This window comes from Salvia hispanica, chromosome 2 (genome assembly GCF_029641045.1).
Source record: "Salvia hispanica isolate PSC_SH4W2 chromosome 2, Shi_PSC_v1, whole genome shotgun sequence".
In the NCBI taxonomy this organism is placed as follows: Eukaryota; Viridiplantae; Streptophyta; class Magnoliopsida; order Lamiales; family Lamiaceae; genus Salvia; species Salvia hispanica.
Window position 1 is genome coordinate 9,660,631 of NC_142693.1, and position 21,078 is coordinate 9,681,708.

At 39.2% G+C, this 21,078-nt stretch overlaps 1 protein-coding gene and 2 long non-coding RNA genes across 3 annotated transcripts; 2 read left to right on the top strand and 1 right to left on the bottom strand.

Moving 5' to 3' along the window:
* Positions 1–3,495: 3,495 nt before the first annotated feature.
* LOC125201957 (putative membrane-associated kinase regulator 1) lies at positions 3,496–4,646 on the top strand. The gene has a single exon (XM_048100264.2). The coding sequence runs from the start codon at positions 3,577–3,579 to the stop codon at positions 4,432–4,434; it is 858 nt and encodes a 285-aa protein (XP_047956221.2). The 5' UTR covers positions 3,496–3,576; the 3' UTR covers positions 4,435–4,646.
* A 9,859-nt stretch (positions 4,647–14,505) lies between these two features.
* Positions 14,506–20,044, bottom strand: LOC148931536 (uncharacterized). The gene is made up of 3 exons (XR_016135239.1): positions 19,722–20,044; positions 19,570–19,641; positions 14,506–14,916 (listed from the first exon to the last, which is right to left on the bottom strand). It is a non-coding gene; the product is annotated as an uncharacterized LOC148931536 (long non-coding RNA).
* On the top strand, positions 19,684–20,255 carry LOC148931537 (uncharacterized). The gene is made up of 2 exons (XR_016135240.1): positions 19,684–19,811; positions 19,953–20,255. It is a non-coding gene; the product is annotated as an uncharacterized LOC148931537 (long non-coding RNA).
* The last annotated feature ends 823 nt before the right edge of the window (positions 20,256–21,078 follow it).

Consider the following 21,078-nt stretch of genomic DNA (forward strand, 5'->3'; position numbering starts at 1 on the left):
TTTTCTTTAACTCATTCCTATATTTTCTGTACCTTTCACAGAATATGATCCTAAGATCATCCCCATCCGTGTTCTTAGCTAAAAGCACAGAAGTGGGTCCGGACGCACTTTTACTCTTTATCCTTAGCTAAGAGCACAACACCCACATCCGTGCTCTTAGCTAAGGACAAACTCAAAGGTCCCACCATTCCATTATTCAATTTAAATACTCCAATTATTAAAAACATTTCTACATTATAAAAATACATTCAAAAATAAAAATTACATAATTAAAATCTTAAAAAATAAAAATTACATAATTTTAAAAATAAAAATACATATTAAAATCCTAGAAAATAAAAAAATACATAATTAAAATCCTACAAAGATGAGAATATGAGCAAAAAGATGAGAGAATGTAGATGATAAAAAAAAGATGAGAGAATGTGATTTTTTTTGTGTTGAAGTGGAGGTATTTATAGATGAAAATGTGAATTTTGGGGAAAAAATTTGAAAAATAAATTAAAAGTGGGTAGAAAACGAATATAATTTTTTGGGAAGTGGAAAAATATTTTTTTTATTAAATTTTTTTTTTAAATAAATTTTGAATAAAAAAAAAATCGAATTAGCTGTTGGCCAATCAGACGTTGCCACGTATGGGTGCTCAGCGGCACGGACGTGCTCCTAGCTAAGAGCATCCCCATCCGTGCTCTTAGCTAAGAGCACGGAAGTGGGCCCGGACCCACTTTTACTGCTTGTTCTTAGCTAAGAGCACAACATCCACATCCGTGCTCTTAGCTAAGGACAAGCTCAAGGGTCCCACCATTCTATTATTCAATTTAAATACTCCAATTATTAAAAACATTTCTACATTATAAAAATACATTAAAAATAAAAATTACATAATTAAAATCCTAAAAAATAAAAATTACATAATTAAAATACTAAAAAATAAAAATACATAATTAAAATCCTAGAAAATAAAAAATACATAATTAAAATCCTACAAATTAAAAATTACACACGTGGAAGACTAGTCCTCTATCCCCAATTGCCTCTTGAGACCCCGGATCATTTGCTCATGTGTTGCAAGTTGATCCGGAGTCATTCGAGATGTATCGTTCATATAGAGTTGACTCAAGATGGCCCACAACGTGTTGTTCGGGGGTGGAGGAGGCACAAAGGGAGCGAGGGCGGCGGGGCTGGGGGCCGGGGTGGGGGCGGATGGAGTCGAGACGCGACGGCGGGGGCGGTTGGCCGCCGCCTTCTTCCTTCCTTGCGGGCGGGAACTGCTCGGGCCAGCGTCGGGGCTACCCAAGTTAGCTCCGGCAAGCTGGGTAGCCATATCATCGGAGACGCCGTCGGATAGGGCAACCGACCTGGACCGTTTGCTGGAGGAGCTGGAGGAGGATGCTGCTATGCCGCCCCTATACTTAGGATGTTGGCGCCCCTCATGCCAACAATCGAGGTACTTGAACGGTTTGAACTCCTCCCGTTGGTATGCCGCCAAGGCGGCATTGACGATGTCGAGCTCGTTCGTGCCGCTCCCCGCCGACCGCTCTTCCTGGAGGTAAATCACCTGGAACTTCCCAATTGTCTCGTTGCATCTGTAGATGCAATTGTGAACCATACTATCATTGCGATAGATGGTTCCCGCCGACCGGGTTTCATTGTAGAGGCGAGTGATGCGCCACCAATACGTATCCCCTGTTTGGTTCGTGCCGACGTCCGGATCTTCGGAGACTGCCAAGTAGGCTTTGAACATCGTCATCATCTCACCCGGAGTGTACGGGGTGCGGGTGCCACGAATAGGAGGAGTAGGAACAGAAGTAGGAGTAGGAGTAGAGCTGTTGCTCCCTCCCGATCCGGGTTCGGGTGCCCACCCGAACCCGGGGGCGTTTAGGTCGTGCAACGGGTAAGGACGGTAGCCACCCGGAGCTTGCGAACCTTGGGTTTGAGGAGGGGTTGTAAATTGGGTTTCCGGACTATATCCGGCCTCGGAGTCGAACCAATCGTGGTTCCAACCGCGATTGCCGGAAGGGTGATCGCCGGAGCCGGACATTTTGTAGTGTGGTGAGAATTTAGATGAGAGAGTATGAGGAAAAAAGATGAGAGAATGTAGATGATGATAGAATAGATAATAGATGAGAATGTGATTTTTTTTGTGTTGGAGTTGGGGCATTTATAGATGAAAATGTGAATTTTGGGGAAAAAAAATTGAAAAATAAATTAAAAGTGGGTAGAAAACGGATATATTTTTTTGGGAAGTGGGAAAATATATTTTTTTTATTTAAAACCATTTTTTAAAATAAATTTCGAATTTTTAAAAAAATAAAAATAAAAAAACGAAATTGCCAACGGCATAGCCGTTGGCCAATCAGAAGCTGCCACGTAATTGTGCTCAGCGGCACGGACGTGCTCTTAGCTAAGAGCAGCGCCGTGCCGCTGGCACGGACGGACGACCTCCAGCGGCGGACGGACAAGGTTTGTCCATCGGCACGGACGGACGGACGCGGTTTTTCCTACCGCTGCGAATGCTCTAAGAGCATGTCCGTGCCGCTGGCACGGACGAACGAGCTGCAGCGACGGACGGACGACGGGTGCTCATCGGCACGGACTGACGGTGCTAAGAGCACCGCTGCGAATGCTCTAAAAGTTACTGATTTTCTATCTTCAACTTTTTTTTTTTTTTGTATTTTAGAAATCCGTAGCAACTACTTTTGACACGGACTTTAAATCAACTCAAATTTAAAATCTACAAGCTTGATTACTATGGTTTCCTATAATCTTATTCGGGACAAATTCATATTCACGTAATCACGTGCAAATCCTACAAAACTGTCATAAAATTTAGTACTAAAATTTGAACTTGAGATATTATTTAACGTTATAAACATACACTTAATATGATACCATTTCTTACCCCAATCTACTTTTATACTAGTATTCGTTTCAGTCACAATCCCATAAGAAGATTAATGTTTTCCATATTCACAATTTAAAGAGCCATATTTATTTTTTTCACTTATAGTATACAGACACCATATTTCACTAACTTTTTACACCGACAACTTATTATAAGTCACACATTCCATTATTTTCCCATTTGCTTTTTTTTACAAAATCACACTATTTCTTAAAATTTGCGTCGAATAAAAATAACTATTTAAACGGTGGACGAAAGGACTCGGGAGTAATATTTATCCAACAAAGTCCCAAAATAATCTTGAATTAAGATATATTTGAATCTGAACAATATTTATGAAATCATTTCTTCTTACTTAATGGTCATAAATATTATATCCAATTAATATTTCCCCTCAAATATTATAACCGTAGCAACCACCCTCATTAAATTACAAATTTCAGCTAATAATGAGACTTTATTACTAGACCAAACCTACAAAGATTAGTAGCATCAATAATCAATTAAGTAGTTGCTATAACATCAGTTAATAAATTAATTTACAAATATATAAACTAGAGTAGTTTATTTCCCATATATTCATGCAACCCACACCCCTCTCCCAACTAGCTATCTACCAAAACTCTCCGATGATGTAGCCGCCCCACCACTCTGCCGCTGCCACTGCTACCATGGGCCACCACCACCGTCGCCACCGCCCCACCCCCAAGTCCTACACCCTCCCCTCCTCCCCCACCCACTCCTTCTCCTCCTCCCCCGCCTCCTCCGACTTCGAATTCACCATTTCCCTCTCCCCCCGCAAATCCTCCGCCGCCGATCTCTGCCCCGCCGACGACCTCTTCTACAAGGGCAAGCTCCTCCCCCTCCACCCCTTCCCCCGCCTCTCCATGGTCCGCACCCTCCTCCTCTCTTCCTCCTCCACCTCCTCCTCCGACACCACCACCACCACCGCCTCCCGCCACTCCACCGCCTCCACCGACTCCTCCTCCGCCCGCCCCAGCTCCGCCACCGACGACGACCTCAAACACCTCACCCCACCCACCACCACAAAAAAATCCTCCAAATACTTCTCCCTCCCCAAGCTCTTCCGCAAAGATCCCGGCGGCGGCGCCGGCGCCGTCAAGCGCGCCAGCTCCGGCGCCCGGGAAGTCATACGCAAGTATTTGAAAAAAGTCAAACCCTTGTACGAGAAGCTCTCCCACAAGCCGCCGCAGCAGCAAAAGACATCCAGAATTTCAAGCTTGACAAATACGTTTACTGTCGCCAAAGACTACAAGAGCCAAGAAATCAACACGCAATCATTTTCGGGCAATCTGAGACTGTATAATAAGGGAAGAAGCTGCTTCTCTAGTTGCCCGCCCTCGATGGGGTCGTCGCCGAGCCACAGTAGAAACAGGCACGGGTACGGGCAAATGGGTCGACCCGGATCCGGAATCCACAGCAGCTCGGACACGTCATCGATGGAGGAGTTGCAGAATGCGATTCAAGGTGCGATTATGCATTGCAAAAACTCAATGCTTCAGACTTAGAATTTGGTTAGTAAATGAAATTTGAATTTTTTTTTTATTAATTGTAAGGAAAATTTAGTACGTTTGATCGGTGTTTGGTTGGAGGTAGAATGATGAGTTGATATTCTAATCAACATGTTTGGATTAGTAAATTCCCTAATTTAACTGAGGGGTTTTAATTATGTTGGGTTTGGAATTTTCTCCTTGTTTGACTACTGAAAAATTTTAAATTATTTACTGTGGCAGTGCTTATTCGTTTTTAATAGGCTGTGATTTCGAGATTCTGACCTGATTGCAGTGTAACGTTACTCTTTTGAATCAAGTTTGATTTTTTGTCGCTAAATTGTATTTTAGAATATTTTGCATAATACTGAATGTACGATGCCAATTACTATTTAAGTTGGTTCGGAATTTTACAACAATAAAATAATCAAGTGTTTTGTATTATGCCAATTTCTATTAAATGTTTATTATGGATGCTTTATAACTAGGTATTGTTCTTCAAATTTAATTAAAATCCTAAAAACATATACGAAAATTATAGTGAGGGTGTCTGATTTAGCTAAATGTTCAGTTTTACCATTAAACATGTAAAAGCTATTTTTACCTTTAAAATTGTACTCCCTCCGTCCACGAATAAGAGTCTCGTTCGCTTTTTTGCACTTATTTTGTGAAAATGATAATAAATAATTAAAGTGGAGAAATGATAAAATAAGATAGAGAATAATGTAAATAAGAGTCTTGTCTATATTATTCTCTATCTTACTTTATCATTTCTCCACTTTAACTATTCATAATCATTTTCATAAAACAAGTGCAAAAAAATTAACGGAACTCTTAATCATGGACGGAGGAATTACTTTATATTCCTAGTTAATTTTCAGCTTCACATTATAGATAGAGAAACAAAATTAATTTATTACAATACAATATTATTTCACCGTCTTTAATATGATGCTGTATAAGTTGTTGTGATAAGATGTTTCGTAGTATATTGCATAAGTTAATCACCAAGTTATGTCGGTGATAAATTTTTATCTGGTTATGAAATGAGAACAAGCTAACAATTTGGTTATTTATATAGCGAATTTTAAATTGTTTTAAAAATAAGAATTTAGGTTCATCCATCCAGCATTTATAATCTCATTTTGACTCGGTATGAATTTTATGAAATTGTTTGATTTTGTGAAGAAAAATAAGAAAATGAGTTAGTAGAAAGTGGATACTACTATTAGGTTTATAATAAAATGTGAGTTTAATAATTTAAATGAATGATAGATCCCCTTGCCTAAAATGAATTAAAGTAAATAAGACTTTAAATTGTGGATATTTAGATAGGTTATAATTAATGTCGAACTAAATTTTAGTGCGGAACTATTAAACCCGTCATTGTTAGTTTGGTTTAAATCATTGTAAGACATTTTTAGTTCGTTTTAAATCATTTTATAAAAATTGGATTTGAAAAATACGGATGTCATATTTTAACCATTTTATATCATGTTTATTAATATGACATAAAATAAACCTTCATATTGTTTAAAAATAACCTATAAATATGATTCTGTAGTGCTGGAGTAATATTGAGTTTGTTAAACTTTAAACTTAAGTCTTTGACATAAACTTTAAATCTATGGAGGAATCTTACATGTGCTTCATGTATAAGTATTTATTGCACTTTCAGCTTTTTCGGTTGGATAAGGGCATTATGTAATATTATAACAAGATTTTATTGTTTACGTCTTTATAAATTAATAAAATTATTTAATTTTTGTTTGAGGCATTAAATACCATGCCCCGGTCCCGCTGTTATTGTGCTTTGTGCATGAATTTGAAAATTTGAAAATTATACTTTCATTTTCACACATGAAAATGATGATAAATTATTAAAGTGAGGATAAAATTCTCTATTATTTAATTTTATGTCTACTTTAATTGCATTTAAGTAGAATAATGTAGAAGATAGTCTCTTATATAGTATTTTTCTCTCTTATTTAATTTGATATTTATTTTAATTATTTATAAATATCATTTTTCTAAAACAAGTCAAAAAATGAAAAGTCTCACTTAGAGCATCTCCAATGCAAATAGGCCAGCCACTCTCTCTCGCTGCCACGTCAGCAGCACTAAAAATCCACCTACCACATCAGATTTAAGCCAGCTATAGGCCAGCCGCAATAAAAATAATTCAAAAAATACAACATTTACGGAATTAAAATTACGATTAAATTACGGAATTAAATTTACGACACAGATACGGGAAAATTAATTCATTTCATTAAAAAAAGAGTACAAAGATTTAAAAAAAATACACATGATTTTTTTTTTAAAAAAAGGGCTTCCACACACGAGCCCCGCCACTCTCTACTCCTCGCCGCCGTCGCCGCCGTCCTCGCCGTTGCCGCCGCCGTCTGCGCCGCCGCCACCCGGGGGTGTCTGAGCCCACGTCGGAACCCCCCATCTGTGCCCTCGCGGCATCCAAATCAACCTGCATGCTCTCGAGCATCGAGTGAAGAAACATCTTCTCCGTGGGGTTAGTGGCGGCCCTCCAATCTTGGAAAACCTTGTACATCTGCTCCCGCATTTTTTGACGCGAGAAGAAGGTGTACTCGCGTGGGGGGGGTGCCGAGATGACCTCCTGGGGCGATAGGGGGGATCCTCCCCTCGCTGCCCGTTGCGCCCGCTTTTGTCCAACCGAGCGAGGGCGACGAGCAAAGGATGGAGGGGACGGAAACTCCTCAGCATCCGGGGGGAGGTCGTGGGATTCGCCGCTGCTGCCGCTGTAGTCGCTGGAATAGTTCAGCCTCTGCTTCTTCGGCCACCCAGCGTCGCACCCCGCCCGAAACTTCTCGTAGTCCTTCAGCAACACATAGCATTCCCAGAAGTGGAAATCCTTGTACTTCCCCGCCAAGGGGAACTGACTCTCCACTATCCTCCGGGCGTCCTCCTCATTCTGTCCACTAGTGAGCTGACGGAGGGCGTTGGCGTACAACGCCGAAAAACGACCGACCGCGGCCCTGATGCGCTCACACCCCTTCCGGCACTCCTCTCCGTGCGGGCAGTTCCTCCTGTAGGCAGGCAGCTATAATCTTCGCCCACATGTTGACGACCTGCTGGTTGTTCGCAACCAGCGGATCGTCGTACACCTCCAACCACGCCTTGGCCACCCTGGCGTACTCATCCTCCGTTCACTTCCTCCGGGCGGGGGTGTCGTCAACAGCGGGCTGTGACGACTCGCCGACCGCCTTGGCCTTCCCCTTCGTCTTCTTCTTCTTCACCGCGGCCCGCCCTGCTGGAACGGGAGTGTCCGGATCCCCGAGATCGATCCCCATGTCTTGCAATGACAAAAGGTCATCGCCAGTGGACTGCGTCTCCACCTGGGTCGACGTGTGAGACGAAGCCGTCAAAAAATCCAGAGAGGGACGATAGACCGTGTCCTCCCCCCGGTGACCCCTGCATCCCGGGATGCATCCCTCCCTGCCAGAGAGACATCATCCCCATCAGCTGATTCCAAGGGACGTTAAACCCTGGGCCCATCTGCCCGCCCATCTGGCCCCATCCAGACTCCCACGGGGTACCGTGGGAGTCTGAGATCGACTCGTCGCTGGACTGGACTCGTTGTTGTGAACCATCGATCGATGATGCTATTGTACAGAAATTTAGAGAGAGAGAAAACTCGTTAAAACAAGTGGTGCAAATGAAAATGAAACTAAAATCGCGTTTATATAGGTTTAAAAAAAAATTGAAATAGGGCGTTGGCCGATCGCTGGCCGATTGGCACGCCACAATGGCGGCCAGCGCCACGCGATCGGTTAGCCCACGCCGCTTTTTTCACCGATTTCGGGCTGGCCTGCTGCAATGGTTCGACTAGCCATCCGATTGGCTAGCCGGCATTGGAGATGCTCTTAAGCTAGGATAGATGGAGTATTACGAATATTACGATAACTTTGAAATTTGAAAATATTTCGCAATCCCCTTCCACAGTTGATTTTTTTTTTAAAGAAATATAGGGAAGAGTATGTATGTATAGTTATGCAATAAATGACTTACATATTGTTTGATGCTTGCGGTATATCTTTTTTATTTTTATTATTGATTTTTGTGATTTTTGGCAACATAATGTTCAAACTTTATAGTAAGCTTCATCTTAAAGTCTAACAACTGTCAAGTTTGTTTTGAGTCATTTATTAGCACAAATGAACAAATTGACACCTTGTAATGCATGATTTTGAGTCATTTACTAGTCTGATAGGATTTGCGGCTCTACTCAGACTCGATAAATGAGGTCCTTATTTTGTGTATATATACATACTTTTTAGTTGTGGAATTATCTTTTTAGTGTGGTCTTGAGTTTTTTTTTTTTTTTTTTTTGGATTTCTCAATGACAAATTGCTTAAAGAATGGGATAGACGGATGGTGGACGAAGGTCGATGATGCGGTGGGATTCTATGTAGCATCATTTTACCGTCGACATACTGATCATGCTCAATTTGCATTTATTGGTTTAATCTTTTTCAGAATATTATTATTATTAGTATGATTAATTATAGATTATTTTTACTCTATATTGAGATTAAAAGTGTAGTATGCAAAGAGTTGTAATTACACATGTTAATGTTTTCTCTCCAGGTGTTCAAACAAAATATTACCAAGACAAACAAAATATTACCAAGAGTAATCCATTAGCAAAGCCCGTAATACTTTGCACATATTCAACTCAATAGCAATATTGCTAGTTTTCTATGTGAAATGCTTAGTGTTGGCATAAACATGGTGGTATTTGATACGCTCGGATTTTGCACTGTTTTAAGGCCATTATTTGGTCCATTTTTAATGTCAAAATCACAATTCATGTTCATATTTTGCATATTTTCTCTATTTTGGTATTTTGACGTGTTTTGTGAGATTTGTGCATATTTGAGCCTAAAAAGACAGGAAAAAGTCAAAGATGGAAATTTGGAGCATTCGAGAACGCTGAGCCATTAGCGGTCCGCTCCGGAGAAAGTTGTGTTGAAACGAAGAACACGTCCAGCGACCGCTAAGGGATTAGTGTAGCAATGGCTATACAAGAGGCAGAGGCTACGGAACATTGTGTAGTGACCGTTGGCCAAGTTGCAGCGGCCCGCTGGGAAAACGCTGTGCACGAAATTGACTTACTTTCTCCCGAAGATTTACCAAACTTAGCCACTTTTTTCCTTATTTGATGGAGCTCGATTTTCCCTCTATAAGTACCCCCTCAAACCTCTTCATTAGAATCTTCTTTTTGCCATATAATTCTAGAGCATAAAATTGAGAGAGTTCTTCATTGTGCAAGAGCTTGAAGAAGGAATCAAGAGAAGATCAATGCTACAAGGATTCAACCTTTGGGTTTTATTTGCTTTAGTTCTTATGTTCACTTTGTTTTCCCTACAAATTATGTATTTAGCTTATTTACATGTGTAAGAAAACTCATATGGTTCTAGGGATGTGTTAGTAACGACTTTGGTTATATAATTCTTTTTGCTATTTAATATCCGTTTTGTTTTTACTTCGTTTCTTCCCTAAGTAATTGGATAATGCTTCACGTTTGAGTGGCACATTCTGTGATGATTTAATATAACTTGCTATATAATCGTGAGAGGAGGTTGGCGAGTTAGATCCACTTAGTAGACACTACAATTAGCTTCCCATAAAACAGTACTGTTAATTGAGAGTGAGGACTTTTCAATGGTCTTAGGAGCTTTTAGGAGTTACGGATCTAGGATTGACAACCCTAGTGTTAGTAATTTACGCTTGTACCACATGGGCAAAACTTATGTGACTCGTTCTATCGAAATATAAACTGTGCTAGGGTATTGTAGTTTGAATTTCTATACCCATAAATGTGAACGCACATCCTTGGAATTCTCTTATCTCTCATATTTTTATCTCTTTAATTATTTGCAATTAGTTGTTTGCTTGCTTTCAAACTGTTTTTAGTTTTTCAAAATCTCCAAAACTTTCGGTTTTCCAAATAGTGAAAGAAGCTTAGTAGATGATAGCCAATTTGTGTTTGTTTTTTCTATGTTCGATATCCGATACTGACCTCTATAGTGTTTAGTTCCAACATGATATTAACCATTAGATTATGATTTTGGGCGGATTAGATTTGTAGGTGATGTGATAGTCCGTGTTACATATTACTAGGTCGATTTGGTACATTATAGGGGTAGAATTGGAATCACACACAAGTCAATCTGCTTTAAAATTGCATTTCCATGATTTTAGGAGGATTTATTTCAGGGACGACTCACCTTCCCCATCATACTAAATCGATCTCATTCCCCTCATTCTGCTTCACCCTTGCTTTTAATCCGAAAAAACCCTAACCACCGCTCAGAAGTCAGAAAACTCCAATCAATGCCGATTCAGTCACCGACGATGACTTTCAGTAGTTCGTATACTGATTTCCTTCATCTCAACGTGTATTGACGATCGACCATACATCATCTCACAGTCGCTTACTCCTCAGTCAACTTGTAGTTGATTCAACATTAGGAAAACTGATTTTATTTGCCTAGTTGCAATATTGTGAAACTGTCCGTCGACCCTCAGCCAAAATGCGGGGAATTTTTTTTTATTTTGGTTGATTTGAGATGTGTTTAGGTTTTAGTAATTCTTTGAAGAATCTACTCAGTTCTAATTTTAATTGAATGAGTTGTTATTGAGATCCAATTTTTGTCAAATTTGAATCTTGATATAGTTAATGTGGTCATTTGCTGCGCATAGTTGTGTGTTTCTGTGAAATGTTTTGTTACTACATTATTCTGATTTTAATTTGAATGGGTTGTTATTGGGATCCAATTTTTAAAGTTTTAGAGTTACAGTTTCTGCTCTATATGGTCCCTATATCTTCTTTTAAAAGGCATATGCACATTATTTAACTCAATATTTACATTACTTCATATAGTATGAATGTGTGATCTGTTACATTTTTTCATTTTTTCTCTACATTATTTACTCAAAAATTTACATTATTCAATACGGATGTGCTATATTATTGTGTTACAGTTTATGCTCTGTATGGTCCTCTATATCTTCTTTCAAAAGTCATATGCACATTATGTAACCCAATATTTACATTACATTATTTTGTGTTATAGTATGATCTTTTACATTTTTTCATTTTTTTTTACATTATTTACTCAAAATTTTACATTATTTGATACAATCTTGACACATTATTGTGTGTTATATAAGGGTTTGAAATGTTTTAGTAATCTTTGATGAATCTACTTAGTTCTGATTTTAATCGAATGAGTTGTTTTGGATCCAATTTTTGTCAAATTTGAATCTTGATACAGTTAGTGTGGTTATTTGTTGTGCATAGTTGTGTGTTTCTATGAAATGTTTTGTTACAACATTATTCGGAATTTAATTTGAATGGGTTGTTATTGGGATCCAATTATTAAATTATTTGAGTTACAGTTCTGCTCAATATGGTCCTCTGTATCTTCTTTCAAAAGGCATACACACATTTTTTAACCCAATATTTACATTACTTCATACTGATGTGCTACCTTATTTTGTGTTTTAGTATGAATGTGTGATCTGTTCCATTTTTTCATTTTTTCTGTACATTAATTACTCAAAATTTTACATTATTCGATACAGATGTGCTACATTATTGTGTTACGGTTTCTGCTCTATATGGCCCTCTGCATTATTTAACCCAATATTTACATTACCTTATATTGTGTTATAGTATGATCTGTTACATTTTTTCATTTTTTTCTGTACATTATTTACTCAAAATCTTATATTATTTGATACAATCTTGATACATTATTGTGTGATATATAAGGGTGTGAAATATTTTAGTAATTATTTGATGAATCTACTTAGTTTTGATTTTAACTGAATGAGTTGTTATTGGGATCCAATTTTTGTCAAATTTGAATCTTGATACTGTTAATGTGGTCATTTGTTGTGCATAGTTGTGTGTTTCTATGAAATGTTTTGTTACTACATTATTCTGAATTTAATTTGAATGGGTTGTTATTGGGATCCAATTTTTAAATTTTTTGAGTTACAGTTTCTGCTCTATATGGTCCTCTTTATCTTCTTTCAAAAGGCATTCGCACATTATTTAACCCAATATTTTCATTACTTCATACTGATGTGCTACATTATTTTTTGTTTTAGTATGAATGTGTGATTTGTTATATTTTTTTATTTTTTCTATACATTAATTACTCAAAATTTTACATTATTCGATATAGATGTGCTACATTATTGTGTTCGGTTTCTGCTCTATATGGTCCTTTGTATCTACTTTCAAAAGTCACATGCACATTATTTAACCGAATATTTACATTACATTATTTTGTTTTATAGTATGATCTGTTACATTTTTTCATTTTTTCTATAAATTATCTACTCAAATTTTTACATTATTTGATACGGATGTACGATATTATTGTGTGTTCTATTGATACACTTTTTTACTTAAATTACCGGCTTCATAAGGTTACAGTAAATATGCATACATTAAGCCTTTAGACATTGTTTGATAAAATATTTACTCCCTCCTACGCCATTAGGAGTCCCGGTCACTTTTGCGCACTCGTTTTGTAAATATGATAATAAATAGTTAAAGTGGAAAATGGTAAAGTAAAAGCGAAAATAACTTAGATAAGACTTTTCTCAACATTATTCTCTCTCTTACTTTTCCATTTCTCCACTTTAACTATTTATTATTATTTTTACAAAATGAGTGCGCAAAAGTGATCGGGACTCCTAATGGCGGACGGAGGGAGTACATTATTTCGCACTAATGTGTTACATTATTATTATTTGTTGTTTGCAGTAATGTAAATCCGTATTAACCAGTAATGTAACATTTTGACTAATCAATGTATCTATTTATGAATAGGTACAAAGAGGTCCCGAGTCGAATTCGATGACAGTGAGTGACTCCACTTGTATTAAATTTCATTTTTTATCTTGTTTTGTTGTAATATGATGGAAACAGTAAATAATGAATGTGTTTGAAACTATTAAACTTAGATTTTGGGGATGTAAAAGAGTTGTGATGTACATTAACATCTAAATAGTGTGACATTTATCTGTCAAATAATGTACATTTACGATCTAATGATGTGGACAGGAGAGGATCCCAACATTAGATTACTTGATGTAAAACATATACGTTATGATTGAACATACATATGTTGGTGCCCTAATATTTTGATAATGTAAATATACTTCAAAGTAATGTAAACCTTTATTAATCAGTAAAGTAGAATCATAACAATATCATTTGTTAATATTATAATGTAGAAAACACATGAAATAATGTAAGTGAGTACTATAACCTAGCCCCATGGATTGCTAAACCCAAAGGGCATGAATTCAGTTTCCTTTCAACATTATTCTCTTCAATCTGTACATTATTCACTGATCCGTGCACATTATCATTATTAGATACTGTTGGTACATTATTTACTGTTCCAAATCTTATACGCATTAAAAAATAAAATTTAATTCATGTGGTGGTGCTATAACCTAGCCCCATGTGTTGCTAAACCCAAGGGGAATGATTCAAACTTTCTGCGCTTGGTGATGGTTTCGTTTGTGAGTAGGTACTACAACGTAGCCCCATGGATTGCTGAACCCAAAGGGTATGGATATAAGTCTCGCCACATGTACATTAAAGGTCATTTGGCGTACATTAATTAGTTTTACTTAGCCTAAACATTATTCCCTGAAACATGTACATAATTCAAAAATGAATTTTGATGTATGGGTTAGTAATATGCCCTAGCCTTATGGATTGCTAAATCCTATGGGAATGGATCTACCCTTCTCGTAGTCAAGGTTTTGTTAGTGAGTCGCTCAAAGATTACTAAACCCTTTGGGGAATGGATTTAACTTCTGTCACACATTAAACCCATTGTAATGTACATTATTCAAAGATAACATATACATTATACAACTATAATCGTACATTAATACAATCTACATTTTACACTTCATATAGTACATTACTTGTCGAAAATTTACAAGCTGTAACTTACGAAAAGTAAACCGAAAAATCTGTAAGCAATGGATGATTTCATGAAAATAAAACGACAATTGATGCAAAACAAAACTAAATACAAAAACGAACTAATCACAAACAAATACAGAAAACCATAGATGTCAAGTACACGACTAATACAATAACTTCTACCAAAATTTATCAATAATAAATAAAAGACGTCTTTAATTGACAAAAGATGACAACAATTTCTTGAAGAGGTCTCAAATGGAGAAAAAACGATGAGGGAGAGAAGAAAAAACGATGAGGGAGAGAAGAAAGATTCTTCAATTCTCCCAATTTCAACATCTCCATATGCGATCTCAACCGCTGCACGAAGAGATCGGAAATGCAATTGTGGAGGAATTGGAAATCGGCGTCGTGATTGAATCTCTCCACCGCTCTCCTCACTCTCCCAATCTCTCCAACAATTTGGTTTTGTGACGAAAACCCTAAACACCAGACGCCTTCAATGGAGAAAAATCGAAAATAATTGAGGGAGAGAAGAAAAATAAATTGGCGTGTAATCTTGTAAAAAAAATCAGAATGAATTAAATGTATTTGTGCTGATCTTTGAAGGGGAAAATCAAGGAGATTACCATAAAGAAAAATAAATTGGTGTGTCATCTTGTAAAAAAAATCAGAATGAATTAAACGTATTTGTGTTGATCTTTAAAGGAGAAAATCAAGGAAATTACCATAACTGAATCTATTGTGTATACCAAAAATGATCTTTTTGAATTTATTTAATATTTTAATTAAATACATGTGTCACTATTTTCGGCCATTAGATCTTTAAATTGTGGGGCTGAGATTTAGTTGGAAGAATGAACAATAATTAGAAAAAAGGATATGGATACATCCCTACCCTGTATATTTGCAGGTTTATTTAGTGCTAATAAAAAGTGTATTAGTATTCCACAAACTCCAAAACACGGATGACAATCATTCATTTCATGTCTAAGTATTTATCATAATTGGGAACAAAGCCCAAAATATTTCATAAACGGTACTTAAAAGAAAGCCCACCTCGTTCGCTTAAAATGATATCGTACTTGAGTATTTCCTCGTTCCGAATTCAGAGTCTCACAAAACAGTTCCCTTTTAATAACAAGGTAGTAACACAACAATTAGCGCGAGAAAACTATTAATTAGAATGTGTGCACCCTAATTGAAGTCTTTTATCTCATTTCTCAGTTTTCGCGTATTTTCGATTATTCGGTGGACACCCAAGAGAAATTTCGTTATTAGGGGTTAATTACGCTGACCTTTCTAAATTAGGGGTTAATTTCGCTGACCTTTCAGAATATGGGATCGAGCCGTGCGTATTTTTCGGAACAAGGGATTTCTGGTTTTTTTATCCTTTTTCTATTCTTTTTTCCTATTATTTATTTCATATCATTTATAAGTGGACTAAACTATCCTTTTTATATTTTTATCTAAATTCTAATAAATCAGCCGATCATATGAGATTTGTCAATCTTTTGAATATCTTCTCTTTTAATCTCTTCCAATAAATCAGCCGATCTTCTCTTTTAATCAGCCGATCATACAATGATATAAAAATATAAAAAATATTGATTTAAATATCTTCTCTTTTCCATATTGTCTTTGTGCGTGAACTATTGTAGTGTTCATTAAATAACAATTTTGTTCATTAAACAATTTATCATCACTACTGCTATTAACTAACAAGCTATGTGAAAAAGTGGACAATATCTAATCGTATACCATCCTGAATCATTTATTTTGGATTGAAGAGACGACGGGCAGAGAAAGGTAGAGACGCAGGCGGCGAATGGCCGGGGCGCCCGTCGAGGAGGGTGGACGCGGGTCTGGAGTAAGGAAAAGAAGCAGCAAACGGTGGAGAGTGGAAACTCGGTAGAGGAAATAGGTGGAGGCAAGTCTGGTTTTCTAGAGTAAAGAGATGGGAGTTTGGCGTCTCTCAACTGGAACATGATTCTGTTTGATATTTAGAATATACGGAAAAAATATGAAAGATGATTATGTTGATTTATTAGAATTTAGATAAAAATATAAAAAGGGTAGTTTAGTCAATTTATAAATGATATGAAATAAATAATAGAAAAAAAGAATAGAAAAAGGATAAAAAACCTGAAATCCCTTGTTCCGAAAAATACGCACGTCTCGATGCAATAATAGGAAAAAAGAATAGAAAAAGGATAAAAAACCTGAAATCCCTTGTTCCGAAAAATACGCACGTCTAGATCCCATATTCTGAAAGGTCAGCGAAATTAACCCCTAATTTCGAAAGGTCAGCGTAATTAACTCCTAATAACGAAATTTCTCGGTCAGGCAAGGCCCAATTATACTCCCCCCTCCCTCTCGGTCGCACCTCTCTCTCATTCAACAAAGAGAGGACCCCCAATTTGAGATCCCCAATTTGCACAAACCCTCGTTTCAGTCGCCTCCCTCCGATTTACTCTCCCGCCACCGCCATTCTGTCACCACCGTCGGCTGTATCACGCTCTCCCCCTCAGTCAGAACTCCAATTATGTCCGGAAATCGCCCACCACCATAATTTGCCTCACGCTCTCATAAGGGTGTCTCCACCGGCGCCCTTCCCGTTCGCCCATTGGCGACGGGCGACCGGACGTCCGCCGTAGTGAGCGGGACGTCCTCCCACGCCCGTCCCGAGTGCCCCTGCGATGGGCTCGCCCCTCGCGTCGACGTCCGACCGGATGTCCCGGTCGGACGTCCGACATTTTTAATTTTTTTTAAAAAAAAAAAAAAAACTCTATAAATAGGGTTCCCCCAACTTCATTTCATTCACACCACTTGTGTTGACAAGTTTCTCTCTCTAAATCTACAAATTTCATTTCTATTACAATGGAGTACAATAGAAACTCCCCCACCACGAGAGGAGGAAATACACCCTCGATTCCCATCGGATCGGAGGGAAAATTTGCGGCAGATGGCGGGGACGGCGGGGATGAATCCCCAGATGGCGGGGATGGCGGGGATGGGCGGTATGCCGGCGATGACTCCCCAAATGTTCTACACTATGTATAGTTGGATGAGTCAGATGGGTCAGATGATGCCAGGGGCAGCGGGGATGGGCGGTATGCCGCCAAATATGGCGGGGGTGGGAGGGATGATGCCCGGGGCAGTGGGGATAGGCGGTACGCTGCCAAATATGTCGGTGGGTGGGTCGATGGAGAGGCGGAGCCCGAGGACGCCTGGGGAACCTGTGTATCGGCCATATATAGATTTGTTGGCCGATGATTCCCCTAGTACTGTTCCGGAGACTCAGTACGCCGGCATCGAGACTTTCTCTTTTGAGGATCTGGGGCTATCGTCGATCCGTGAGACTCCCCATGAGGCGGAGCCAGCTGCAAGGGGCAGGAGCAAAGGCAAGTGCAAGGCCAGAGGCGGGGGTAGGGGCAAGGGCAAGGGCAAAGTCCCGAGCTCTTCATCGCACACGGGGGCAGAGGAGGAGGAGGGCGAGGATGAGACTGAGAGGAGGACGATCTGGTCCGTGTGGGAAAATGCCGCGCTTGCGAAGGCATGGATCGGTGTTGTAGAGGATCCCTATGTCGGGGCGAACCAGTATGTTGACCGAATGTGGCATCGCATTAGTGCCGCCTACCGCAACGTCAAACCGCCTGGGGCGAAGTCTCGCATACCCGAGCAATGCCGGAAACAGTGGCTTCGGTTGAGGCCTAAGCTCAGTCGTTTTGCCGCTCTACCAAAACAACATGCGCATGGTAACCAGCGGCATGTCTGAGGATGATGTGAAGAGACAAACCTTGGCCCAGTACCCCAACCGAGACTTGAACATCAGAGAGTTTGACCAGTGGGAGGCCTTTCTCGTGGTCAAGGATTTGCAAAAGTTTGCGCTTGGTGTCAAATCAGGCTGGAAGCGGACGAAGATCAACTCTTCCGGTGAGTAGAGCAACAGTGCTGGTTCGCACGAGCTCCCCGAAGCCGAGGAAGAGGCCCCGCTACCACGAACAGACTCTCGCCGTCGTCGGCGCCCGATGGGGCAACAGGCTGCGTAGCGGATGGCGAGGGGAAGCGGCAGCGGCAGCGAGTCCTACGAGGTCGAATCGGAGGCCCCAGGAGGCACAGAGGATGACGTTCTCGCCCGCGCGCAGCAAACGAAGACCCTGATGCAGAGCATTATGAAGTGGTATAACGCGCAGGATCCAGTCTTGAAAAGGCTGTGCAAGGAGGTGGTCGACCAATGTCGGCGCGATTTAAGGATGCCACCCATTGATGATTATAGTGTCGAGATCGGGGGCGGGGACGTCGGAGGCGGCAGCGGCACGAGCGACGGGGACGAGGACGAGGATGAGGAGTGAGAGCCGAGGGTATTATGTAATTTTATTTTTAAACTATATATTTTTTTTAAATTATGTAATTTTTTTTAATGTAATTTTCGTATTTCCCGTTCGTATTCGTGTCGAATTTTAATTCCGTAAATTTTAATTTTAATTGTGAATTAATTTAATTGTGGGAAGGGCTAGTGGAAGGGCTAGTGGGAAGGGCTAGTGCAGCGGGAAGGGCTAGTGATGTGGCAGTGGAATGAGAGGGGTTAGTGCTGACGTGACATGCAGTTTTTGTGGGAAGGGCTAATGGAGGGGCGAGTGGGAGGGGCGCCACCGGAGATACCCTAAGAACATAATTTGCATAATTTGTAAATCATTATGTTCCGAAATCATAATTTGATAATCATTATGTCTTGTAAATGATGTTCGGAACTACATTTTGTATCACGCTCCGGAAATCGTCGTTGCTCCCTGCCCCTCACTGTTCGACAGCCCCAAAACGACATCGGGGTCCCCGATTCACTGTTCTACAGCCCCGAAAACCACCCAAACCACCCCAATAAGATAAGTTCTTTACTAAATTATGTTCTTTTTGTATTTTTCGATTAATCACAGCAGGGTTAAAGTTGTGATGTTCGTTTGGTGTTTGATTGTTGACTGAATTCTTTTAATCTGGTTCGAGTTCCGATTGATTGAACTTGCTACATGTTCGAGTTACGTGTGGGGGTCTCAAACTGGGCATAGAGTGATGTTTGAAAGCATATATTGTATGCCAAAAGTATGTGTGTATTGTTGCGAGTAAAGTGTGAATTCGGAAGGGATTTATACCTTGATAACACGATATTGGTTGTGAAAATATAGGACCGAAAGGAAGGCTCCTTGAACTTGGCAGGTTTGTTTCTGTCAACAAATTGTTGCATATGCTTGAAACTGGAATGAAATTGAGGAGCTTGAACTATGAATTTGTGGAAAGAAATTACCTTGTATGAGATTGGAACAAAAAGGCAGCAGTTTCTTCTACTCTCTCTCAGCTCTCTTTCTCACTTTGTTCTCGCTAGAAATTGCAAATGGTGAGTGATTGTGGGAGTATGATCCGAGAAATCAACTGGAATTAACTCCAATTAATTGGGGAAATAAGGATAATTAGTCGCTGAAATTACTTGGGTTTAGTCACTATGATTAGGAATAATTTGGTGTGTTTATTTTTGCAGGTAACGGCTGCAGAGTTTTGAAGATTCCTTCAGGAAGGACAAATTCACGTTGGAAGCAGATTTTTGCAGAATTCTGTCGTGAAGAAGGAAGAATAAAATTTGGGCTCAAAGATATCCCTCACCAATTTATTTGTTTGGACTCATTTATTGGTGTAGCCCAAGTTATGTAATTTTCCCAAGTTATGTAATTTTTTATATTTTATTTGGACTTTTAATCCTCCTGGCCCAAAGAAAAACTTTAATTAATTGTAATAAACCCTGGACTATATTTATTTGAGAAGTCCAAATGTTTACTTTTTCGCATATCTTTTTATTAATTAAAGTTACTTTAATTAATTGTCCAATGGTGTTGTTCCAAATCTTAATTCCTCACTCGATCCTTGATTTCAACCACACCGCGTACCACATAGTACTTCCAAAAATTTCTCTGAAGATCGAAAATAATATTCCTTTTCACCGAAACAAAACACTCTCCAAAATAATGAATATATAAACACAGTACGCACTCCCCTTCGCGCAATCCAACAAAGTAAATATTCCCTTGGTGTTATGCCAAGTACTATATTAATTCATCGTCAAAGAAAATTATTCGTGCAAATCCAAAAGATTTAATTCCTCGTTTCGCGAGAAACTAAATATTTTTTTTTAGAAATTTCATTTTAATCATCATATCGCATTCAATATGAAAAATTTTATTATCTGAAAATCACGGGTGTTACATTATGTCGACCGCATTTCCGAGAAGGACGAGAGTACTATCTTTTGTGGGGGATTAATCACGACAATTGCCGAGCATGTAGGGTTTCCGACCACGGACTTTTCCGCGGACATGGGCGAGATGTACATCACCTACGAGGTGTTGTTTTCGGTGGGGCTATTGAAGACCGACTCTAGTGGTCAAGCTTTCTTTATCCAAGTGGATCGGGATCACTTTCCCGTTCCTATTCCATACTTGACCAAGGTTGACACGTGGGATAACCAAACCATGTTGAAGCTCAACACTCCCGCCCACCGACGAGCCATTGTAGCAAACCCCATTCAAGGGGAATTTAGGAAGAGGAACATCTGGATGCGCATCCCCGCCTTCGACCCCATGTGGACTCCGCCTTTGATGTTTATTGAGAAT

Coding starts and splice junctions, on each gene's coding strand:
- LOC125201957 (XM_048100264.2), top strand. CDS start 3,577: ATGGGCCACCACCACCGTCGCCACCGCCCCACCCCCAAGTCCTACACC.